The 25,984-nt window shown below is 46.7% G+C and overlaps 1 protein-coding gene across 2 annotated transcripts; it reads left to right on the forward strand.

Annotated features, from left to right (window-relative positions):
- On the forward strand, nt 1-25,634 carry DTX3 (deltex E3 ubiquitin ligase 3). 2 transcript variants are annotated; one of them, XM_066616425.1, is made up of 5 exons: nt 1-87; nt 9,928-10,002; nt 14,784-15,517; nt 22,208-22,425; nt 23,514-25,634. In XM_066616425.1, the coding sequence occupies exons 2-5, from the start codon at nt 9,990-9,992 to the stop codon at nt 23,587-23,589; spliced, it is 1,041 nt and encodes a 346-aa protein (XP_066472522.1). In that variant the 5' UTR covers nt 1-87; nt 9,928-9,989; the 3' UTR covers nt 23,590-25,634. The 2 variants fall into 2 exon arrangements, with proteins under 2 accessions (XP_066472522.1, XP_066472523.1); XM_066616426.1 differs by lacking the exon at nt 1-87 and having other exon boundaries at nt 9,896-10,002.
- The last annotated feature ends 350 nt before the right edge of the window (nt 25,635-25,984 follow it).

Consider the following 25,984-nt stretch of genomic DNA (forward strand, 5'->3'; position numbering starts at 1 on the left):
CCCTCCTCTTGCAGCGGCGCCTTCGCACGCAGCCTGCCCAGCCTGGATGGATGGAGCGTTCCTGCGAGCCTGGGCTGCTCCGCTATGGTGGGTGCCGGTGCATGTATGGGGGGGGGGTCTGATTGCAACCTCGGGGTGCCTCTGCGCGGCGAGGGGGCGGCAGCTGCGGACTGCACGTCGTCGATCTTTGTGTGCCACCCTGACTGGAGCTGTCTGGAGCCGGGCTGTCCGGGGAGCGCTTGCTTCCCCTTAATAATGTGGCGCATTGATCGGAGCCCCATCTGCATATTCGGGCAGCCTTCCGTCGAAGCAGCTGCAGTCCCCGCTCATTGTGTGTTGTCAGCTGGCTTTGCAGCAGGGGTGTTGCCTGTGTGTGTGTTTTGATTGGGGGGGGGAGGCGGGCGGTGCGATCTCTTGTATGGGTGGTGGTAGGTGGTATCTACTCTTCCTTGGGGGGGGGGGAAGAGACACCAAAACACCCGGGAGGAGGCTTTGCAGAGCGATCGACCCCCGAGTTGCCTATTCCTCTACCTGTCAAGCCTCCCAGAACTGCGGGGGTGGCCAGGCAACGAGGTCTTTTATTTTTTTCTTCCCCTGCACAGCGAGAGGTGTTGATCTGGGGTCTAATTAGGTCAAGTGAGGATGACACGGAGGTGCTTACCTTTCCTTTGGATCCTCCCCGGGGTGGGGTGGAAGGGGGGAGAAGATGAGGTGGGATTATTTCCCCCATGCATTCTTGAGAAGGTGTCATTGGGGTCCCAGGGCTTTGAGGGTGGTGGGACTGAAAGGGAAGGGGAGGGGGTTCTGAAGAATCTAGGTGTGGAATACCGACTGGTGTTTTGGATTGAGAGCCCAATCCTATGCATATCTACTCAGAAGTAAGTTCCATTGTGGTCAATGGGGCTTACTCCCAGGTAAGTGCCTATAGGATTGAAGCCTGAGACCCTCTTCAAGAGGGATGGAGGTCTGAACGCCCTAAAGCGTCCTTAGCCCAGCAGCTATTGTCTCTTGCCCTGAACCCACCCTGCACATCGCCCTTTTTTCTTTGTTCCCTCATTTGTCCCCAATACTTCAAAGGGAGTGGAGGCTACTGGGCATTGTCTCTGATAAACAACCCCAGGTTTGATGAGACTGGCAACAACCATCACCCAAATGGCTTAAAGGGGGGGGGGATCCAAACCTGAATTGCCTCATACCAAAAGCTTGCTCCCACCCACACATCCCAGCTGCCAGGTGTATCTCAGGGAGAAGGAGTCATCTGGAAAGGTTATTTTCTGCCCAATGGTTTCTCTCCCTCTCCCAGTCTGCCCTTTCTTCACTCTTCTCCCCACCCTTTGCCTTGCTTAGTTTTGCTTTTTTCTGCCAACACACAATGGCATTTGGGTCTGTTATCTTTATTGTGCAGGTGAGGCCCATTGGAATGTAAATGCCTGGCTTGGCCTCGCCTTGTCCAAGGTGACACCAATAAAGTATTCAGATGCAATAGAGGGCAGGACTCCTGTACACTTAATGGTTCAGTGGAAAGGGACTCTTCAGCTGGCACAGCTTGTCCTGGCACATGAGACTGCAGGGGTGTGGAAAGCCACCCTGGTTGAAATTCCCTGTTCTCCAGTTTGCAGAAGAATACATTATATCTCCCCAGATCATAAATTAGACCCTATGCCACTGTTCTCTCCCCCCCCCCATCCCTGTGTCCTGATGTGGGTTATGGAAATCCACCTGTGGTCTGGTCAGAACAGTCCACAGAACAGTTTGGGATAAGTATGCCAGCATCCATGTTGGTGACTTGAGAAGATATGCAGGAAGAACCACCCTGCTGCTGCCCTCTGATATTTCAGAGCATATATTGTGGGGTGTGTGTGTGTGTGTTCCTTTTAAGGGTCAGACCACTCCATTTTTTACTATGGCTGCTGGGATTGTTTGGCAGGGCTACCTTTGTGCCTACTGACCTGTTGTGGAGAAGCTGCCTTCAACCTGGCCAGACTCATAGTCCATCTTACCCAGTATTATCTGCTTTAGTGGACCCTGTCTCTTCTGGGTCTCAGGCAGGAATCTTTCCATCACCTGCTACTTGACTGTTTTACTGGAGAGGCCAGGGATTAACTCTAAAGTCTAGAACCTTCTTTCTGTAATGGATGTGTTTTTGCCATCCTGAAAAGCTGCATGGTGTGTTATTGTAGGATTGTCTTAAGTATTTTATTGTCACTTGATCTACAAGGGTTGGAGCTTCATGAGCTGGATCTGTGACTTCAGGGTCTTTTCCAAACACACCAGCTGCACAGGCCTGCTTCCTTTTTGTAGAGTCTCCCAGAGCATTGAGGTTTTTTGTATGGTTATTCTGAAAGAGGAAGCTCTGGTGTACAGTATTTGCAAGAAACAGTAGTGCAGATGCTGAGGGCCAATGGCTGTCCTTCTTTTGCCCTCATCCATGTTGTCTGCCCATATGTACATGAAGAGGCAGTTAGTCCCACCAGCAACAACATTAAATTTTTGCGCGGCCCACAGGTATACACATTTTGTTCCTGTTGCATATGGGTAACATTGGGCAGAAATGGCTTATGACCAAGGCCTTCCAGGACAGGAAAGTTCTGATGTGTCCACTGTCTAAGTACTTGGAGAGGTTGGGAGCTCTGTAAATTAGATTTGGACCTGGACCACACACAAATGAAAGAAAATCCAGATTATGTGAGTCAGGAGGCTTAATATATAGATTGTTGTTATCAGATCTGTTCAAGAGTTCACAGCAGAGGAACAATAATGTCTTTTTCTGTAAATCAAATTCCATTCATTTATGACAGGCTTAGGAGTAGATAAACCTAGAAGAGGAAGTATCTCTTCCAGGCAAGGAAGCTTTGATAAACTGAAATACAGTTCTTTGTGTACATCCAGGCAATCAGTGTGCCAAAAATAACATAATTGTGTGTGAATCAGTGGGGAGGCAACTCAAAATATATGGGGGCTAGTACTTTTTTTGCAAGGCTGGATAGAAGAATGGAGTCTCCTGAATTAATCAGAACTCTTCATCAGGTAGAAGTTGTGCTCTTAAGCACACTTACTAGGGAGTAAGCCCCGTGCTTAACAGTATGTGCCTTACTTCCAAGTAAGTCCTTACTTCAGCAGGCCTTACTTCCAAGTAAATGGGTATGCCTCATAGCTGCAGGCCTGTGCACGTTTACCTGGTAAACCCAACTGAACACAGTGGGACTAACAGCACAATCCTATGCATGTCTGCTCAGAATTAAGTCCCATTGTGGACAAGGGGGCTTAGTCCCAGGAAAGTGTTCATAGGATTTCAGTCTTACTGTTTGTAACCCTGAGCCCATTTACTATGACGAAAATCACACTGAACTTGGATGCATTTACTTTTAATAGCTTGTAACAGCCATGCCTGGGATCAGGCTGTTCGTGCATCAGAAAGAGTAGTTTTTGTTAGAACTGACTGTCTAAATATTTGAGTCCTTTGTGACCGGTTTTGCACTCTGTGTAAGTAAGATTTAGCTTCTTTGCCGTTCTGTTCTGTGAAGAATTCCTTGTCCATCAGAATCCTTCATCCTCTTATGCCTGCGACTTCACACTTTTTATGTCATCAGGAATTCTTTTTGCTATTGACTTGTAAAATGAGGAACTCCAGCAGATTGCACAGGATTCAGGGGCACACCTGAAGTCGCAGGCATGTCATGTGATGCACTGGCAAAGCTTTTGGTCCTCATCTGTCTTCTTGTGACCTAAAACGCACCAATAATGCCCTTTGTTTGCACAGTGCAGCAAAATAAAAAATAAAAAAAAATTCAGGAGTAGGTAACCTGACAGGGAAACTTGTCAAACAGTACTTTTCTCATCAACGAGACCCTGATAAAGTTCCAGTGAAACACAGTTTGAAAACCATTATTCTACACTAACGGGCATTAGTACAAAACTCAATTTACCTGTTTTAAAATAGTCATTCATCAGTGAGAATGCGGCTTCCAGTGCTCTACCTTTTGCAGCCTTGGGATGTAAACAAACATACCAATTGTGAGAATGGCAGAAGTGATTTCGTAGCTCTGTAAACAGACCCTTCTGAGGTGAACTCTTTGCTGGGTTTCCACATGGTGAGACTGGCACTGCCAAGGTCCTCTTGTGGAGGGCACCTGTTGGTTGGCAAAATGATTTCACAAACACACCACCCCACAGTTCTGTGCTACAGTACTGCAGCTATAAGTAAAAATGTTTGCTTTTAAGATTGAACAAAAAATGTGCATGTGGTGCTTTTATCAATAAAAAGTGAACAACCTACCTGCAACATGGAGGGGAGGCTCAAGACTGATAACTGAATCAGTGGCGTAGCTCACTGCTATGCTGCCCCAGGGCATGCAGTTCACCGCCACCCCTCTAACCCTTCCCCCTTCAACCTGGAAGTAATTGCAGTTACATCACCGCAATTACTTCCAGAATTCGCCGGGCAAGGCTGACCACTTCTTCCCAAGCGGCCAGCTTCGCTCCTAGCTACCGTGCCAAGAAGGACCGTGGAGGCAGTGGGCAGGTTCTCTTGCCCACCGCCCCTACAATGATTCTCTGCATGGTTGCATGCTGCTGGGAATGAGGCCAGTGGCCTTGCTCTGAGTGTCCTTGTTGAGGGGGCGCAGGACCACAGTGACTGGCTTGCCATGGCTGGGTGACATTGCCGCCCCCCATGGAGTGCCACTTGGGGTCTGTGATACCCCCTCACATACGCAACTGAACTGGTGCTTGACTCATTGCCATAGACGGCTTTTACCAAGAGGAAACCAGGCTCACACCATGTGTGATGAACTTCTGTAACTTTTCTAGTATTACATGTCTTGAAACTTAAGGGCTAGAAACTCCTTAAAAAATAAAAAATGAATGATGAGCCCAAAATCAAAATTCCACGTTGATCAATGCAATCACACACTTCTGTTTGTACCAGTCAAGGGTCAAGCAGTTGTCTTCTGCTAAGTGAGGAGAGAAGCAGCTTTTAAAGTGGTGACTGTCTCATATTTAGCAGAGGGAGAGCAACTGTCCCTGTTCATCCCTAGTGTGGCATCTTTTCCAGCAGTTTTTTTTTTTTTTTTTTTTACTGGTGTCTGTCTCTTCTTTTCTCTCTCTCTTTTTAAGATTGGGAGCCGCTTGGGACAGAGAGCAAGCAATCTCTTTTTTCTTTTTTGCCATTTAATCTTGAATGTCTTCCCCAAAAGCTTTCTCTTTCATTTCATTGCAATGCATACCACTTGAAAATCGGTATATAAATCGTCTTAATGATGATGGTTGATTGAAACTGCCAAAGTATTTATGGAGAGTTTTAGCGTGTGTGTATGTACGCAGATCTACTGTGGTTGAGAAGCTGTATAGCATGGGAGATTTATTTTTTTTCCATTGCCAGATTGCATGTTCTTGGACTATGCTCTGCCATGAGAAGCATTTCTCAGGCTCCAATGGTGGTTGCTTGCAAGCCACACTGGTCTCTTATTCTCTTGTGGCTATGCTGTGTGTTCTGCATAGCTGACATCAACTCGGTTCAGCAATGCTCCCCATCATGCTTGGAATTGGTCCTGAGCATAGTGCTCGTGGGGGTGCCAAAAAGTCATTGTATCTCCAGCAAAACTGGAGAATGATGTTGCCTTGCTCATGTTCACACAACCCTTCAGCCCCTTCCCACTGGTGTTCATGCACAAATATTGTTTGCTGCCCAAACCCCTAGGAGCCATCTGCCACTGAGGTTGGTTTCTTGTGAACAAGATGGAACTGCCTACTCTGAAGAATGGGAAGGAGAGAGGAGACTGAGACTGCTTGCTCTGTTGCAAAAACCTCAGTTGAAAGAGACAGTCCTTGCTGTAGAATTCCCCACCCCCACCATGGGCTTGACTTGCAGGGTGTCCATGTCTTAAAAAAAATGCAGCCACTTTGGGGATAGAACAACTACTTTCCAATGCCACAGCACCACCAGTTTGAGAGTGCCATTTTGGGACAGAAGGGCAAGATTCTCAGCAACATTTGTTAAAAGCTCTTCTTGGAGATGTACAGGATTAAATTGCAAAAAAGCAGCAGTATAGTTTAAGAGCTTTTTTTGTATCTCTTAATACATATATAGCAGTATTGTCAGCACAAATTCATCTCTCTTTTGAATAAAGTAAAGATGTTTGTGCCTTCTTGGCATCCATACCTAGTTTGCGCATAGGCCCATTTAATTGCATAACAATAGCTGTCATTAAGTTAGGCAGCAAGTCAGCCAGAAATGCAGGATTAAAATGGTCTGAAACATGGGGGAGAATACCCCTAGTCCATCTGGCTTTCTGAAAAATGGTCCCCAGTTGAAGATTGTATGAAGTGTTTTCTAATTCTCTCACCCACACCCTTCCAAGAATTGCACTTTAAGGAACAAAAGCATGAAATAGAGGAAGAGATTGCCTATTTTTGTCATGGACAGACTTGTCATGTCCCGTCCCCCCACCTTCTGATTCTTGCCCCAGTGTTTGTTTACTTGAAGATTCTTCCACTAAAATCTAGCTTCAAAAAATCAATCCCTTTGCTTTGTCCTACACCTTTAGTCTTTCCTGCATAGTGATGTTGAGGAAATGCAAAACAAAACTCTCTGCCATATCATGTCAAGGAGCAAAATTCCCCAGCCATGTCATGGCATGGCATACAAGTTTACAAAGCCCCATCTGGGTACCAGTAGAGAGGTGTAGGGAAGAAGGAATATTTTCCCTTCTTTACAGAGTTGCCTCAGCAAAGGACGCCTGCCCTAAGGTTTTTGCAGTCTAAGTTTCAACAGGGAGAGAATGAAAGGAGAAGAGAGTAACATTAAAACAGGATCTATGTGAGCCAGTCCTGTTACACAGATTTAAATTAGAGATTAAGGAATTAAAGCTAAACATTTTCTTGAATAGGTCGACATGGAATCTGTTAAGTGGCATTTTATCCTTCCAATAAGAACACTGTGAGGTAATGTAGCCTAAAAGAAAGAGCCCCTAGACTATTCAGTGAGCTTCAAAGCTTGAGTGGGCTTGAATCTTGGTTAAATCTCACTTAAAAACCCAACACCTAATGCACAAGCAAGAAGGCAGCTTGGGATCTATTGGCAGATCTCTGGGTAATGTGCAGTAGGCTGGCAAGGGGGTTCTGGCTTCCAATTGTTTAAGAGTAGCAACAACAAAAATTCTTTCTTTCTTTGAAACAAAGAAAGCATGAGGGGGTGGAAATCCAGGAGGATTTGGGTATGCTGTACAAGGCCTGTGAGCTCAATTTTGGTACTGAAAATAGGTTCTTGGGCTGAGCATGTGCCCAAAGGCACCTTGTCCTGTTCCTTAGTTCTAAGCCTGTGCTTGCCTTCCGGGTTATTCCTTTGCGCCAGCTCCAGTTGGTGAGTGTTTTGGACCTGATTAAAAGAAAAGCCTGAAGTCTCTCTGCTCCTTCTCTATACCACACCAGCTCTTGCAAGGCATTGTGCAGATTGCATATCAAGTTTTTCCAAGAATAAATGTGTTGGGAATGCCGTGACTGGAAGCTGCTTCTCAGTACACATATGCTTGGTGAAATAGACGGGTGTATTGAGCACACATGACAAATGACTCATGGGATTCATCTTGTACTGCATTTCCTATCTTTGGTGTAAGAGTTTACATCTTGTGTGAAACTTGGAGCCTGAGAGCTAGTGCAGCTGCCATGTGTCTTACAGCACAATCCTTCCTATACAGTACTCAGAGGTAAGCCCTATATTGCTCAAAGGGGGTTACTCTCTAGTAAGTGTGCTTTGGAGTTCAGCTTTACACACTGGATCCAATTTCATCCATAGTTGTGCTGATGGTCTTATCCTCTGTGACCCTTGCTGAACTTGTATTCTGATACAGTGGATCAGAGCATCTCTTTTTGATTTTATTTATTTTACAGCAAATAACTTTGATCAGGTCAAGGGCCCATCTAGTCCAGCTTCCTGTATCTCATAGTAGCCCAAAAAGTGCTCCCTCAGGCATTTGGTGGGCCACTGTGGGATACAAGAAGCTGGGCTAGATGGGCCTTTGGCCTGATCCAGTGGGGCTCTTCTTAACTACAGATTAACTTCTTTTGTTGCATCTTCACCCAGAGAAGACCATCCCCAAAACCAAGCAAACAACCACTCCAGTTATGGAGTTATAATTATTACTCCAGGTTTCTATTGCTAGAGGATGGTTATTTATAAACAGAGACACCTGAGGCTCAAAAGCTTTGCCCTGTTCCTAAAATGGAACTGACTGCTATTCAGTAGGGAGGAAAAGCATTTTGCACATGCTTGGAGGTGCTAGCTCCTGCTACTTATTGTACTGTGATTTATTTTTTTACATGTTATTAGTCACTTTGCAAGGATACAGGCGGGGGTCAAGGTAGGCAGAGTATAAATATCCCTTGAGAGCCAGCAGCGGGGAGTGGTGGTGAAAGTGTTGGACTAGGACCAAAGTGATGCATGTTCAGATTCCCCCTCAGCCACCATCTCTCAGCCTTGAAGCACTGTGAGAAAAAGAGGGAGCCATGGCACACCACCCTGAGCCCCTTGGAGGAGGGGTGTGGGAATAAAAGTGCAATTATTTTATGACTAATGATTGAGTTGTGTCTGGTTTTGTGTGCTCCCTGAAGCATCTGGTGGGCCACTGTGAGATACAGGAAGCTAGACTAGATGGGCCTTTGGCCTGATCCAGCAGGGGACTTCTTATGTTCTTATGAATTCTAAGGCTGGCCACTGGCTCTGAAAACAGTTGTTGCTTGGAACTGCAAGCAACCTTCTGAGACATACAGAATTACGCAAGTGGATGGGGGATTGTAGCAGTCCTGAACCCACTTCCTGGGTCATTGACCTCAACTCCTTTTCAAAGAGACAGGAGGAAAAACTGGATGGGGTGGGAAGTGCTCAGTGCCTTCATAACAAACAACCAACATGGGTTATCAATAATTCCCCACTTTAGTAACAATAATATAATCCCCCCACATTCATAACCCATAAAAAGGCCATTTAGACAAATACCAGAGAAGCATATTAACATTCACAGGTTCCAAACCATTCTCCTAGCTAAGATGATGATGCTTCTTCCTCTTTCCCCCTTTTCTTTATACTCCAACTAATCAACTACCCACCTCCCTCCCTTCAATAATCCCAGCCTTACACCAGCGGAGCATAATAACCACAACTTCAAAAACCCAGTCAAGATCTTCAAGGGCCAGTTACATTACAGGGATGTTCTTTTCAGTCTCACACAACACCAGAACCAGGGGAGACCCACTCCAGTTGAGTGGCAGGAGAATCAGGCCAGCCAAAAGAAAATATTTCTTTAGCCAGCGTGGAATGAGTGTGTGGAACTCCTTGCCACAGGATGTGGTGATGACAACTGGCCTGGCTGCCTTTGGAAGGGAACTGGGCAGACTGATGGAGGAAAAGTCCTCTAAGTTGCGATGGGTATGTGTCAGCAACTGGTTTGAGAAGTGGGCTGTCTCTGATTGCCAGAGGCAAGGGAGAGCACCAGGATGCGGGTCTCTTGGGTGCTCCCTGACAGCCCAATCCTATGCCTGCCTACTCAGAAGTAAGTGCCATTAGAGTCAGTGGGGCTTACTCCCAGGAAAGTGTGGCTCGGATTGGGCTGTGAGATACAGGAGGCTGGGCCAGGTGGGCTTTTGACCTGACGCCGCCGGGCTGATGGTCTCACCTCCTCCCCTCTGGGCCAGCTAAAGCGTCTCTCTCTCACCCGCACCCACTGAAGGGGAGCGGGAGGCGCTTCTCCCTTAAGAGACGTGACAGAAGGGGGGGGCTGAGTTCGAAGCGGGGAGGGAGGAGAAGCGCTGCTGGCGCTTCGGGGGTGGAGCGCTGCGCGCGCGCGGGCGCGGGCGCAAGAGCAGACGCTCGCGCCGGGTTCTCCCTTCTGGTTCCGCAGCCGCCTAACCCGCCCGCTTCTTTCCCCTTCGCAGTTTCTGATTCGCAGCTCAGCTGAACTCCCACATCCGGCCGGTCCTCCCGCTCAGCCTCTCCCATGGGCTCACCAGGTACAGTACCAGGGGTGTTGCGCGCTTGGCAAGGGGGGCTGCTCTGCGCCTGTGCTGGTGGGGCTTGCGCTGCTCTCTCTGGGGGTGGGCTCTGACTTGTCCTCGGGCTTTTGAGGTATCAGAATCAACCCCCCCCCAAAAAACCCCTTTTTTATCCCACTGCAAAGTCACACCCCCCCCCCGGCTCTTTCTGGGAGGTGGGCAGTGGGGTTGCCACAGCAGTGCTGCTTGTTCTCCTTGCAAGCCTCCTGAGTGGCATGGTGTATGCCCCCCAATCTTGCTCCTTCCTTTAGAGAAGGATCTAGATCATCTCCCCCCCCCAAAAAAAACCCCCCTTTTATCCCACCTCAAAGTCATTTCCCCCTACTGGCCCTTTCTGGGAGGTGTGCAGTGCCACCTGGGGGGTTGCCACAGCAGTGCTGCTTGTTCTCCTTGCAAGCCTCCTGAGTGGCATAGCACATGTCCCCCCCCTCAATCTTTCTCCTTCCTTTAGAGATGATTTGCCCTTCCCACATGCTTCAAGCATTACAGGTGTGCTGTAAATGTGTGGTATGGGGTGGCCCACAAGCCTGCCTTGGGTGTCAAAACTCCCCCCCCCCCACAGTTCCTTATTCCTAAATGTTGTCCAGGGGCATCGCATGTGAAAGCGTGCTGTGCCAAACCAAGACTTTGATATGGGCATCCCTTTGCATCCTGAAGGGGACCTTTTGGATGTGGAGGGGTGTGAGATGTCCTGGGGGAGGAATGGTTTGGAAACTTCCATTCCTTGTTCAGGTTCCTCATGTGGCATCTCTACCAAGTCAGGACTTGCGCACTGGTAACCAACTTCAGGTGCCACTGATTGAACACTGAGGTCTTGTGTGTATGCATGTGTCTTGAAGCCAAAGGTTTTTATGCTCTGTATGGAAGCTTGAACTGAATCCTGTAACAAACCTGCTACCCAGGGTCCGTTCCTCCTCTTGACACTTCCCCTTCAACATTCCTGGCATCCTGGAAGCCACTGAGCAAGCTCAGTCTTCACTGGACTGGTTGAGTGGTTTTTTCCCTTTTACTTTTTATTTGCATTTACAGGCTTGTTTACTTGAAGCCCCTGGGTTGCAGGTTTATTACAGGTTCCACTTGTTTAAATTTAAAGCCTAACCCAGCACCTCCAGCAACCCTTGCTGTATTGAGACCACAGTGACTGGAGATAGCTGCTGAAAGGCCTAATCTCTTGCCCTTGAGAGGATGTCACTTTCTCCAGATGTGGAATGAGCCCTTAAGTACATGCCTGCCTTGCCAGCATGTTGCTCATTGCTACTTTTTATAATTTATATGGCACGATTATGGTGCATTATGAATTCCCGCAATCCTTTTAGCCTATACCTCTTGAAAAGAATTATCTGAAATAGGCCATTGATTTTTCTTCTCCTCCCTGCCACCCCTTCGGGGGATGGGAAAATGGGCATGGCAAGAGAGGAGAATCGCCAGGACACTTATACCTTCTTCTGGACTCTCAGGCTCCAGCATTTCATCTTGAACCTCAGGAGGGATAAGGGGAACCCCTGGGATATACTGGCCCTGGATGCAGGTTTAAGAAGGTCATCTGGTAAGCGCCTGCTCTACTGGCTGGCTCTCTGGCCTTATTGGTTAATTCATGGCAGATTCCACCTTCCACCCTGTCTGTCTCTTATGCTTGTAATGGATGTCTGAGCCCATGGAGTGAGCAATAGCAACCACAGGGTACATCTCTTGTGCTTCTTGGCCTCAAAGGGTATTCATCATGCATTTTAGCTGCCTCTTTGTTCAGCATCATTTAGGGCTAAACTAGATACTGTAATGTGAAATGTGTCATCTAGTTTGGGGCTTTCATTAAAGTAAAATAGCCGTGTTAGGGGGCAAGTCCAGATCTCACTGTAGAGATGTTTAGCTTGCATTTTTCCTGCTGAAAATCTACCCTCCATGGCTAAAAATGCTATTTACCTCAATGGCATGGGAGCTTATTAACTTACAGGGAGCATTTTCAGAATGAATCAAAGATTGAGAATAAGGGGTATACACTCCATTCCTCTGATCCTGCTCAGGACTGTGACACAGGACCCCATATGGCTGCCATTTGTCCATGAAAGCCTTGCTGTTCAACCAGTGATACAAGAGCCACTAGTGGTACTTGGTCTTGCTGCCTTGGGATTGCATGAGTGCTCTGTCTGGCCTGACACCACCCAGTCTAGTGCTGGCTAGGTAGCAGTGCAGCAGCAGAGTGTGGCCCTTTAAAAGAGGTGCGGATTGGGAAGGAGGGTCTAGAACAGGGGTGTCCAAAGTTTTTGGCAGGAGGGCCACATTAGTTCTGGCACTGTGTCAGGGGCTGAGGGGAAAAAGAATTAATTTACATTTAAAATTTGAATAAATTTACATAAATGAATATATTAAAGATGAACTTATATGAATGAATGAAGGTCTTGTGATAGCTCAAGGCCTATTAAAGGCCTTGCACAAAGCAAGGCTGGCCTTTCCTTTACTGCCACTGCTGCATCACAGACATGAAACAGCAAGCAGTGAAGGTAGCCCTCATCCCATAGCTCACATGAGAGGTCAGTCGCCCTCACGCTGAGATCAGTTGCGTCAGGCCAGAGTGGGCTCCAACAAATCTCAGGAGGGCCAGAGGCTCATTGGAGACTGGGGGCTCCCTGAGGGCCGCATTGAGAGGCCTCGAGGGCTGCAAGTGGCCCCAGGGCCAGGGTTTGGGCACCCCTGGTCTAGGACAAAGGCAGGTGGTGGCGGCCACAACTAGAAAAGCTCCCCCCTCTGCAGGGACAACTATGGGGCAAGCCACTACCTTCTGTACACTATCATCTTCTCAGGTGGCAGTGGTGCCTGCAAAGGTAGTACTATGAAAAATGATCCTTTCCCTCCCACCCACCCCCCCACAAAGGAAAAAGACGTTGAAAAGCCCTGTATTAAAACTGTCCTCACAAGCAGATGACACATTAAAGTTGTGTCTGGTTTGAACCCAGCATACTTAGATATTTGATGCCTAATTTTAGTGAAAGTTTTTGTTTTACTAATTTGGTGAAACAGAAGAGGATAAATCTTCTTACTAGGGTTGGCGTGCCACAAGGGTATGCACCAAGGCATGCTAGTGTGCTCTGAGAGAACTGCTAGGACGCGGAGAAATAAATTGGCTGAAGTCTCCTGTGAGCACAAAGTACTGATTCATAGAGGAGGCTGCTCAATGCATCCCTGCATGATTTGCTGCTCTGGCCTTGTCTACTTTTCAGTCAGACCTCTCTGGAGAGTAATTCTGCCATGTCCCTGCACTTGGTGTTGCTGGATAATGCCAGTGTACAAGAGAGCAGTAAGCAGCAGAGCAGTTGTCCTTTTGGGAGAAAGTTCCCTGTTGTGTCTGTCTCAAATCAGTAACCGTGCCAAAAGGAAGGGTAGGCTCTTCTGACAGCAGATAATCTTTATCCTTCTACTCTTAAAAATAAGCTTATAGATGTGCCTTAAATCTTAAATGAGGGAGGGAGTTTTTTTCCCATTATCAGAAGTTTGGGAAATGCTGTCCAAGGGAGGAAGTCTCATTGAGACTAGTATTGCAATCCTAGGCATATTCATTTAGAATTGTGTTGGTTATTAAGAATTCTTATGTCCCACCCAGTCTACTCTAGTACATTTCCATCTACAAATCTCCCTGGATCCTTTACCAACAACTTCAGATTATTTATGAACAAGGAATCTTCTTTCTTTAATTCCCCATTTGGTGCCATTTGGGGGTTCTGATTACTCTTCTGTAATATTCGGCTTTATTGAGTGATTTAGGAGAATTTTAACCCCATCTTTTTGATCAAGAGAACCCAAGATGATTTGCATGATTATATTTACATAACAACAAAATAACATTGAAAAGGAGTAATATAAAATTAAAACTAAAAGCAGTAGAGAAGGCCAAATGCCTCTTGAAGGTCACCTTTCATTTTAAAAGATTTGTTTTCCTTTTTGTTCTGATATGATTTTCTTCCCATTTTACTTCCTTTTCATGATTCTTAATACGGTAGTTCAAGGGACTTTCCACTAAGTAACTACAAAGAAGAGGTTGGGCTCTTGGCAAAGAGGAAATGCACTGTTCACGACCCTTTTTCTACTGGCTGGTGCCCTATTTCTTCAGGGACACACAAAAAACAGAGGGGAAGAAACTGGAGGGACCGTAACATTCATGCAGGAAGAGACTGATAATTCAGGCCAAAAATTCCCACCCAGATGTGCAACTGTATAGCAGACCTGTCTGTATCAGGAACTGCTGCTGTTTAGGTGCAATGTCTGGGGGGTTGTTCAGGGCAGAATTGCGCATTGCCATAAACACAGGGCTGCCACAGAAAACAGCAGACCTGAGTCAAGTTCTCCCCATTTATCATGTATAGTAAAACTTAGCCTTGTTCTATCTGGGTAGTTGGGATTCTTAGTTTTCTTTCTAACCTGAAGCACAGTAAATTATCCAGATGGTCTGGGAGTTCTGAACATCTTTCACAGGGCTACGTGGGGTTATACCCCAGTTTGGGGGTTATGTTATATGGGTGTATTGAAGTGGTATAATGAGTTAGGAATTTGAATACCTGGGGGGATCTGCTAACAGGATTTCCGTTGTGTGTCATGCTTGGCAATAATAAAGAAAAAGACTCCAAAATAGACTGCTAAAGCCCCAAGTCCTGACCAGCTCTGCTGTTATTTGTATGCATGTGCATCTGTCTTTAGCCTTGCCTGGAGCGACTGCCTGCAGCTTTGACTGTCTTTCTTTCTTTCTTCAGTGTCATTTGTTTTATCCAGGATGGCTGCTTGTGGAGGCACCACCAAAAATAGGCTCACAGTAAATAAGCACGTCTGGGACTTTCTGACCAAGGAAAGCCCTGCCAAACTGGTTAAGCTGAAGGAGGAGAATAAGGTCACCATCTTGATAGATGGCGAGACCTCCGAGATCTACGTGCTGCAGATCACCATGCCTGCCCATGGGCCCAGCAATGGCCTCTACCTGGCTCGCAAGGCCCTAAAGGCCTTGCTCAAGGAGACTGAGAAGGAGCTGAAGAAGGCCCAGCGCCAGAGTGAGCTGATGGGCTGCATGGCCTTAATGGAGAAGAACAGGGAGCATGGGGCAGTGGAGCTACACCGCCGTGGGGCTGCTTTAATATCTAGAGGGCAGCAGACCTCTGGGCCGAGAGTGGTCAGTGGTGGAGTAGGGGTAGCTAGCTGCTCAAGGGGAGGGGAAGAGGAACAGGACAGCCAGTGCCCCATCTGTTTGGGGGAGATCCAGAACATTAAGACTCTGGAGAAGTGCAAGCACTCCTTCTGTGAGGACTGCATCACTCGGGCCTTGCAAGTCAAGAAAGCCTGCCCAATGTGTGGGCGCTTCTATGGGCAGTTGGTGGGCAACCAGCCTGAGAATGGGCGCATGCTGGTCTCCAAGGACTCAAGTCTTCTGCTCCCTGGCTACGAGAAATATGGCACCATCATCATCCAGTACGTCTTCCCACCTGGCATACAAGGAGTAAGTACAATTGATCTTTGTGTGTCTCCATGGGGTTATGAGAGATAAGCAAAATGGCTGCCTTCATGAAGGGCAGGGAAAGGGAAGCACAGGGAGGAATGCATTACTGTGCTCTCCACACAGAGGTACATTATCACATGGCAGAGAAGAAGTCCTCTTTTTGTCAGGGTGAAGGAGATGTTTTTATTCTCACCACAGTGGCCTCCCCACATACAGTATGGGAACATTAGTACCCATAAAAACTAATGGCAACCACTGGCTGATACTGGAGAAGGTGAAAAGGGTATATTCAGGAATATTACTGGGATGGGATCTAAAACCTTTCCTGGTTGACCTGATTACTTGAAGTTAGCCTCTCTGCTAAGAGTCTTGTTGATGAATTTAATGAAAATAGACTCTGTTATCTGCCTTTACCCTGTGCGATGCTTCTTGGTCATAGTAGACCAGGATGCTAGATTGTAATTTGATAGGTTGGATTCAGGGATTGGATTTTATCTCCATCTTCTTTCCTCTTCCCAAGTACCTTGCTGCTTTCCTCAGCCCTTGTGTGCTTCCCTCCCTTGATATCTCTGAATTTATCCACCAGCTACAAGAGCTTCAGTGACAGGTAAATTCAAGGTAGAGGGAGTTTGAGGATTGTCTGGGAGGAAGCGCTGGCCATGAAATTAGGAGGAGGAGGAAACCTGGGCAAACAGTGGGAAACTTTGTTCACTATCTCTGTGTCAGGCAAGAGAACCTTAGATTGTGAATTGATACTTGATTGGTTTAGGTGTGCCTTGAAGGTGAAAGGTGTGCCCCAGTAAGGAGGAGTTTGTTGGTGGAGAGTGAGTTGAGAAGCAGTGTATGTAACCTTCAGGGACTAAACAGGTGCCAGAGCTGTAGTGGATATGCTGGGGCATCTCTCCAGGATTTTGATCAAACCGATTTGTCTGGTGATATGGGGGTTCTTGTGGGTGATCGGAGGTGACTAGCGAGAGCTGAAATGACTTAAGGGAGAAGTGTACTTTTCCTGGTGGTATATTTACCTCCTTGATATCTCAAAAACGGAACTGTCAAGAAAGATACCAGGAGAAAGCAGACCGCTCAAAGGCAATAGTACCTAGTTGTTAGGCACCCTTCCTGCTCTTTACTTTTCTCGGAGACCAGGCAGAGGGGTTTGTTGGGGAAACCCTCCCTCCCACAAGAGCACTGAACCTCAGGGGTTCTTTGTTAAAAAGTCAAAACCACAGTAGCATATGTGAGAGCAGTTAGGATGTGACAAACCACTGAATGACCTGTGGACATGGACAAGGCAAGCAGAGAGTCAACATGTAGCTGGTTTGTTGAAAATCCAAAATAAAGAGAATTAAACCAAATGGGGGAAACAGCAGGTAGGGACTACAAGTAGGCAGATGGAAAACGCCCGAACTTGGTTGGACTGATGCAAAAAAAACCCTTGTCCTAAGTGGGTATAGTAACTAGTAATGCCCAGTAGATGGTGCTGGGATGCTACTCAGGAGCAAAGCATGTAACCACCCCCACTCCCACGGCATCACATTTTAAAGTGGTTAAGTTTGCAAGGTGGTTTGGAGAGAAAAAAGAAAACAAAGCAAAATAATTCCCTAATGTGTCTAGTTAGAATTCTGATCCCAAAGCTATTTGCACTGTCCAAGGAATCTTGGTCTCTGCACTTACAGGAGAGTAAGTGCTCCCACAAACCAGCTTTAGATCTCACAGCAAATCTGACAGAAACACAGGACCATCTCTGTGCTTGAAATAAAGTAAACAAGGTTTGATGATATCGTACAGTTGCCTGATTGGAGTAGTGGAGCCATCCTGGCCACTCCACCCCACCACTTTAACTTAGACAAGTTTGGCTTCCCAATCGGTGGGTTTTAGCTACTCCAGACAGGGAAGAATTATTTGAATCCACAATCACATAAGAACAGCCCCACTGGATCAGGCCATAGGCCCATCTAGTCCAGCTTCCTGTATCTCACAGCGGCCCACCAAATGTCCCAGGGAGCACACCAGATAACAAGAGACCTGCATCCTGGTGCCCTCCCTTGCGTCTGGCATTCTGACATAGCCGATTTCTAAAATCAGGAGGTTGCACATACACACATCACACACACATCTGGCACTTTGACAAGGGATAAAAATCCTATAGACTGCTCCACCTGTACAGGAACTTCTGGGAAGTGTCCAAAAATAAGGAAAAATAATTAGAAAAATGGTGGGGGGTATTCACCACACTGACCGATCCAAGGAGAAAGCATTATTTTTAGAGTATTGCTGAAACAGGATTAGCCAGGATTCAAAGATGCCCACTGGGATTTTTTACTCTTCCTCCCTATCCTGCCTTTAAGCAGCAGATCCACATACCTCATTATGAACCACTTTTAAAAGATCCTGTTTCAGAATTCATTTGTTTGGTGGCCTGATAGATTGCTCTTCAATTAACCTTTTGGTACCCAGAACCAGTAATGCTGGTCTCTAAATTTTGGACACATATTTTTTGTCCTTTTAGCCTTCAAAAGCTTACATCTTTCTAATAATAGCTTGGATCCAAACCCCTGCTTGTTACAAGCAGAAGTGCTTCTGTTCAAATTGGGGTGGGTGGATTTATTCACACAATTTATTTATAGTTTTCATCTAATGCTGATCGCTTTCAGCAAAATCACACAATAGAAATTAAATCAATTGTTGCCTTTTACATTGCTTCAGCTCAGTTCCATAATTATCTGCAAACTACAATGGACCCTCAATATACGCAGGGGTCCCATTTTTGGAAACCTTATGGATACTGAAACATGTGAATGATGAATTCTGCAGGTTTGGTTACCTGAAATCCTCCAAACATGAACAGAGCTGTGCTCCATTCACATCTGGAGGACCTTCTGAGGGCCAGGGATGCCTCAGAAGGCCTTGTAAGACCTCCGGAGGGCAAAAAAATCACAACTTCCATTTTTTGACTAAAAACTGGAAGTTGCTATGTTTGACCTTCTAGAGGCCCTAGAAGGACTTCAGAACATCCTCTGGAGACGATGGGATACAGCTGCGGTCACCTCTTGAGGGTCCTGGTTGTGCCAGCCCTGTGGGTTTGGAGCCCGCGAATAGTGAAATTTGCAGATAAGAAAGTGCCGACCTGAACCTCAAAGACCAAAGCACTGAATGAAAATACAAACATCACAGTCTCAGTCTAGCCCTATCTAGTCTAGTGACATCCTGTTGACTTCAGTGAGATACAAAAGTGCTCTATTGTTGTAAGATGATCCTGGATCACAGACTGCAGGTCTAATGAGAAAATAAGAAGAACTTATCCAAAGATGCTGTCAAAATTGTATTTATTTTGGGGGTAAATGTCAATATTTTTCAAACTCGCTGCTCTTTCTTGCAGATTTTTTTTTTACTCCTTTACCAGAAAAAATAAGCACAGAAAGCTGAGACAGCATAGTAACTCATAATACACTGAGTACAGATCAAACAGAAAATCAGTTTTTAGCCCCTCCTCTTCTATTTTCTGTCTTAGATTTCATTGTGGATTGGCACAGCTCTCTCCTTCCTGGATTTCAGCCTAATGAGAAAAGGGGGAAAGAGGCAAGACCCAAGGGGGAGGGGGAAAAGAGATCAGGTGGAGAAGCCTCTATGAGGAGGTGGGTCTTCAGGTGCTTGTTGAGGGGGATGGTCTGAAAGTCTAGTAGTTAAGTATTTCAGGGATAGCCATGGGGAAAAAAGTAGAGGCATTGAGATGGCAGGAGTAATATAGTTTGCAACTTGTTCTAATGGAAACAAAAGGAGAACTTTTCCCTTTTTGGATATGCCTGAGGACATGTCATTAAAGTGTTTGCATTTATTTTGTGGTGGCCCTTAAAGCTCTGTACCTGGTATGTAGATGGCAGCTCTGTATCCTACTGTAAAATGAGGTACAATGATGGCTGTTTGAGTACAAATGCACGGAATCTAATGAACAAAGCCTAGGATTTACATTGTTAACGAAGCAGAGATTCCACTATAAAGTCAATTTCTTTCTTGTTAAGCTTAAAGTAGAGAGAGTTTCTCTGTAAAGTCCTTAATTAAATCAAGTAAGCTAGTTGAGTTGTATCCAGAATGAAAATGCAACTTACTGAATGTTCTGAGTGTGTTTGGTTTACAGGTGTAATTTGGTACATTTGTAACCTGCTGTTCATCCAAGTAGCTAAGGCTAGGGTTCCCAACCCATGGTCCATGGACCACTGGTGGTCCGCAGTGCCCTCCTAGGTGGTCCGCAGTGCCCTCCCAGCAGTGCCCTTCCAGGTGGTCTGCAACCTCTCTGGTGAAAAAAGAAAAAAAATGTCCTTCCAGGAAGAAAAAAAAACCTCTGCAGCGCTAGCAGCCAATCAGAGCATAGCCTTTCTCCGTCTCCTACCCCCCCACCTCCCTTCCCTCCTTGTCTGTGAGTGCCCAGACAAGCAAAAAAGTGAAGTGCAGGCACCTTGTAATGTGCGCGCGTTTGTGTAGCCTCCTGGCTCAGCTGCACGCGGAGGAGGTGCCCTGCCACTGCTGCCTCCAGCCTGCTGCCTCCATTCCTTGACTCTGTGCCTTGAGGTGAGCCCTCGCAGCCTGGTTTTTCAGGAGTCAAATCAGGACTGCAGCCAGCTGGAGGAGGAGGAGGCGGCGGAAGTGGGGGGACCTGAGGAGAGGAGGAATGGGAGTAATGAGGAGGAGGAGGAACAGGCTCCTAAAGGCATCACTGGCTGGTTGGGGGGGTTTCCCTGGGAGTGGGTTTCTCTGGATGTGATTTCCCTGGGAGTCCGGACTCCAGCTAGCCAGGGAACACAGAGGAAGGGAGTTGGAGGCAGTGTGGCAGCAGCAGAGGGGAGAAACAGTATGCTCAACCCCCAGCCCTGGTACCCCCTCCCCAGTTGGCAGGATTGGGCCCCCTGGATGTGCTCTTCTAATGCCCAGGGGTGGTGCAAGGGATCCAGGCAACCGGGTTTTGGCACCCCTTTTGGAGAGGGAAGCAGGCAGCAGCTCTGCTGTCTTACTGCAAGCTGCCCACCTGGGGAGAAGCAATCCCAGAAGTTGCAGAACAGGCACCACCATAGCAAAGTACAGCAGGTGTAACCCCGGACTCTTCTTCCTCAGAGAGCAGCAGCAGCAGCTTTGTCCATGGGGAGCCCTCCCCCACCCCACACTTGGCCAGTTCCCCTATCTCCTCAGATTGCAATCCTGTGCATGCTTACCTTGGAGTAAGCCCCATTGACTATAATGGGACTTACTTCTGAGTAGACATGCCTAGAATGGGGCTGTTAGTCACACTGTGGCTGTGATGAACTTCTCCAGAAATTTCTCCAGTCCCCTTTTAAAGTCATCTAGTCTACACATCATCATTACATCCTGGGGCAAGGAGTTCCACAGACTAATGGCAGAGTAGGCAGCTGTTTTTTTGTGGCTGCAGCCTACCTACAGGCTTGCTCACACTCTCTTAGCTCCAACCAAAGTAGTCCACAGCTAGAGCATGACAGCAGTTAGAACAGGAAGTAAAGAGAGGCTTCCCCCCCCCCCCAAAGACCTTGCAGTGCACAGCAAAAGGACTTTTCTTCCTGAGACACGCAGCAGCCATTCTGAGATGTCTCTCTGAGCTGGTGCTTCCTTCACACGTCTCTTCTCCTTCAGGACCCACCTGCCTAAATTGTGTTGAACACTTTCCTAAGGACTCTGGACTCACAAGTGGGGGGAGCAGGGCCAGAGCTGTGTAACAAAAGGAAGTGTGGAGGGATGTGTGTGCTTTTTGTTGGCTCATTTAACTACCTTGCATGACTTGTCTATAATTCCCTTGTGCTTACCCTCTCCCTTTTTGAGGTGTTTTTCCGCACTTAAAAGAGGCAAGGGCTGTGCATAATGTGGTCTGGCATGGGGGAAAAGACTGGATTGAATTGGGTGGGTGTGTAAACCTCTGAGTTGGGGGGGGGAATTATTATGTGTTCCATGTAAACCCAAGACTTTCATAGCTAGTGAAGCAAATGCAAGCACAACCATCACATTAATTATTAAATAATCTTCTTATGTATTACAAATTTAATTGTATTTTTTGTGTGCAAGGGTGGGGGGGGGGTTTGCATGTGGTCCCTGCCGTCTCCAAATTTTGCCTTAGTGGGTCCCTGAGCTCCTAAAGGTTGGGAACCATTGAGCTAAGGGAAGGTCATACATGGGATTTCTCTCTCCAACTCTCTGCTTTATTCTTACAGCAACCCCACAGTGTCAGTTGAGAGATGATGACTGGGCCAAGAGCTTCAAAACTAGTGGAAAATAAGTGGCTAAAACTGACAGTCTCTCCAGTATATCCTGCTGGTTCATTCAGGCACCCTAGTCACACATACATTGACCCACCCAGTGTTCCATGTGCATATTGTTGCTCATATGGAATGATTAAAGAAGAAAGTTTAACTGTGGAACCTAGTAATTACTGATGCTTTCAGTGTTTTCTTGCACCACTCTACCAAACCATTGTTTCTGTGTGTCCTCTTCCTGTGCCTTCAGTAGTTTCAGAAATCATACATTCCACTTAGAAGAGAGAGGCCTCAGTGGAAATGGGGGCCACTCAAGTTGTGGCTGATGGCTTATGCCTCAGGGGAAGGGTTTACCTTGGCTGTACCATCTAAGTGTCTTCTCATCTAGCTGCCTTTTTGGACTGATGATGGAATCCCTTTTGCTGCTTCCGTTTTGCAGGTGGAGCATCCCAATCCTGGTGTCCGCTATCCAGGCACCACCCGTGTGGCCTACCTACCCGACTGCCCCGAAGGCAACAAGGTGCTGGCGCTGTTCCGCAAGGCCTTTGACCAGCGCCTTACCTTCACCATCGGCACCTCCATGACCACAGGCCGAGCCAATGTTATCACCTGGAATGACATCCACCACAAAACCAACTGTACCGGCGGGCCGCAGCTGTACGAGTCTACCATGGAGAGGCGGAGAGGATATGCATGATGGGACTATAGCTAGGGGTCCCCAAGGGTGGGTGGGTAGCCTGCCGGGGGGGGAGGCTTGAATAGTCTTCCTTTATAAGTTCTATTTAATGCTTAGAGGCAGATACACGTGCTTATCATACAGCCATCCTGGGATATAAGGCTTCCTGATTGTCCATGCTGTACAAGGGAATCTGAGGGCTGCCTTGTGCTACCTGCTGAAATGAGTGCTAGAGCTTTTCCTGAGCTGTACTGTATCGGGCTATGGGTTTGCAAAAGAGAAGGGGTTGCATGTTAGGAAGGAGAGAGTTTTCTACGTGCACTGAGTTTGCTTCCACCATGGAGAAGGGGAACATCGCTCCCCAACTACAACCTAAACTGGTTATAGTGCAGGGAACATGTCGCCACTTAATGCTTTTAAGTATATGAGACTGAGGCTAAGAAAAAGTTTGGTTCACTAAGGTCATCTTTATGAGCCTTTGCTGGAGATAAGGTTTCAAGCAATGCCTCCCAGCCTTATTTTTCTCTTCACGGAATGTAGAACATATATTTTTCAGTGAGCAGGGTGTAAGACTCAACCTGTATGCTGATATTTTTAAATTTTGAGGGGACACTTTCGGTTTGTCAGAGGGGTCCCGGGGATTTCTGGGATGTTCAATGGTGTGCACTCTATTCGTTGAATGAGCCTTAGCTCATTGGGAGAACAGATGCTTTGCATGTCTGCATTTCTGGATATGGGTAGGAAAGAACCTTCTGGAATTGTGGGGTGTGGCTGGTAGTTAGCACGTATACAATCTTAGGAGATTGGCCCAAGGGCCTGACTCAAGAGAAGGTAGCTTCATATGTATAGAGTGCTGACTAGGAATCATCATTAAATTGCATAAACTGAGAGGGAACCTGGAACACTCTCCTGATGAGTGGACAAACTGTCCTTTAGAGAACTTCTCTGCCATTCCTGTTCTTCTCATTGAGGGTCTCTAGGTCTTGATACTAAAACCCGCTGGGTAGATAACTGTTGCGATCTAGGATGAGAAGTGTAACTTCATGCAGTTTTGTTTCTCCTTCTCCAGGTTTGGCTATCCTGATCCTACATATCTTGCTCGGGTACAAGAGGAACTACGGGCCAAGGGTATCACCAATGACTGATTTTGTTCCCCACACCCATCTGCTCAGGAATGGCACACTGTTTCCACCAGGTCCAATAGCTGTCAAGGGAGCCACCTCCTCCATTGGAGCCAACTCTTCCTGTGATGTGGTCTTGATCCAGGGTGCAGAGCTTTGACATTCTGGTTGAGAAAAATTTTCATATGGAACTGCTTGCTTGAAGTGGAGGGGGAGCAGAGACAGGTGGAAGACTCTGTGTGTGTGCATTAGAGTCGTGTGTTTGAATGAGTTGGTTGAGAATGTTTGAGTTGATCTTGCTTTGTGCAGAACAAGATGGCAGAGTTCTGTATTCCTGCAAAGAGCTTGAGGGAAGGGATTTACATTTTTGAATGCTGCCATACACTGAAAACCCAACTGCGACCAAAGTTCCCTTCGTGTAGTAAACTAGCCTGTCATGGAGAGTGCTATGCTAAATCTTCCTCTCACATATAAGCTAACTTATGGCTTGCGGAAAGCTTCTTTTCTTTTGTCTTTTAAATATGGGAGGGCATTACAAAAATGACATTCCACTTGTGATCTGTGGAGGTACATTTTGGTATTTTGCATTCATTATGCAGAAGGTTTAAGGCCTACATTGTGATGACCAATAGTTAAGCAATAAAGGACTAACTCAATTAGGGCTAATTAGAGATGTTGGGGTGGCCCTGTTTTGTTGTTTTTTTATACCCCATTCACACATAAAGCAATGGGTGGGGATTTGGTTTTTATATCCAAAGGGCTGTGTGGGTGATGCAAACTGAATTCTTTCTGTTCTACCCCTATCCCGTCTCCATTTTTTGGTCTTACCATATTTCTTTCAGCCAGGTTCAAGCTGATATCTGAGCCAGACTAGGAAAAAAATCTGAGAAAAGAAATGGCAGGGAGGTGATCTGTGGCAGCCAGGGAGTTGTGAAAGTGCCCTGCTCATCCAGGTGCCTGCCTCCTTTTGATGTTAAAAACACTCTACTTGGACAGGCAAGTGAACAAGAAACACGATTTGGTGGGGCAACCAAATTTGTTTCTTATTGGGGCTTGGGTGTAGGTGAGGTTTCTTGCCTCAAGAAACTGCACCAGTGTTATGTGGGGCAGTCAAGCACATGGAAATGAGGATTGCTGTTTCCTTACAGCCGTCCCACCCAATCTAGTGGCCCGGTATTTTTCCTTCATCTGCTCCCTCTTTGCACTCTGGTTTCCTTTGGTTCTCCTCACAGAATTCCAAATGCTTTGAGAATTGGAACCTTGGAAGCAAAATTAAAATGAAGCCACATGCAGGATTTATCTAGTTGCCCGATTTATTCTGAGTGCCAAACATGGGCTTCTTACAGATCAGAATTTGTAACGCTTGGATGCAGAGTGCCTCTAAATGGGAGACAGAGAGTGGGTTGGTTGCATGGATTTGTGTCCGTTTTTCTGTGTGTGAGTGTGTGAGAGAGAGAAGCATACAGACATTTTTGGAGCCTTGTAGCCAAAAGGCTCTTCCCTTGGTCTCTGCTACCCTGCCCCACCCCCGCTGGTCACTGGAGCTGCCTAGGCATCGGGCACCCACCCCCATGCTGCTAATCTCCAGGATTGGCATCAGCCCAAGTTAGTGGAACTTTTCAGAAACATTCCACTATCTTTCACATCAGCTGGGACGACAGTGGCTTATCGACTCTGGGCACAGACAACTTCCTCAACGGCCATCTCTCTGGCAAGGATGGATGGCAACCCATGGACCATTTCTGGTGTACATACCTTCCGCTCTGCCATCTTGGCTGCCATGTAATTATTCCAACAGAGTCCCATCTGGGACCATTCCGTGTCATTTGGAACTTGGCCAGGCCTGCCTGAACTCCTTGGCTGGTCTGTATACTCCTGACTCTGGCACCTACCTGTTGTTGAGTGTTTTTTGGGGGGGAGGGGTTGTCTCTCAGCTAACTGCAAGCACGTTGCCTCTGGCAGAAACCAGTTCTAATGTTCAGTCTGCCTCATACTGGTGAGAGCTCCCCTCGGATGTGGTTTGGACAACGGGGTTTTCTTTGCTGTTTTAAAAAGAGTAACTGAAAATATGACTTTGTGTTCTTCTGATCTTTTCAGAAAGTACATGCAGCAGGCGTGTTGTGTGTTTTGGTTTTCTTTTTTTGCATTGAGTGATCTAAAAGCAGCAGGGGTATCTCAATGATGGTGCTTATATCAACTTCTCCAATAAGCCTACAAAAGTTATTATCAAGTTTAGCAATATAACCAATGTTACTCCCCTGCCTGCCAGCACATGGGCATAATTTAATGACATTTATATTCACTCACTACATTCGCCCTTTGTAATCCTCAGTTACATTTTCAGTATACTCAAGGCAATTTACATTTTTAAATGGTGACATACAGTCTAATACAAAAAGGGGGGGGGTTAGGAAGACCT

Source organism: Tiliqua scincoides, chromosome 2 (genome assembly GCF_035046505.1).
Source record: "Tiliqua scincoides isolate rTilSci1 chromosome 2, rTilSci1.hap2, whole genome shotgun sequence".
NCBI lineage: Eukaryota > Metazoa > Chordata > Lepidosauria > Squamata > Scincidae > Tiliqua > Tiliqua scincoides.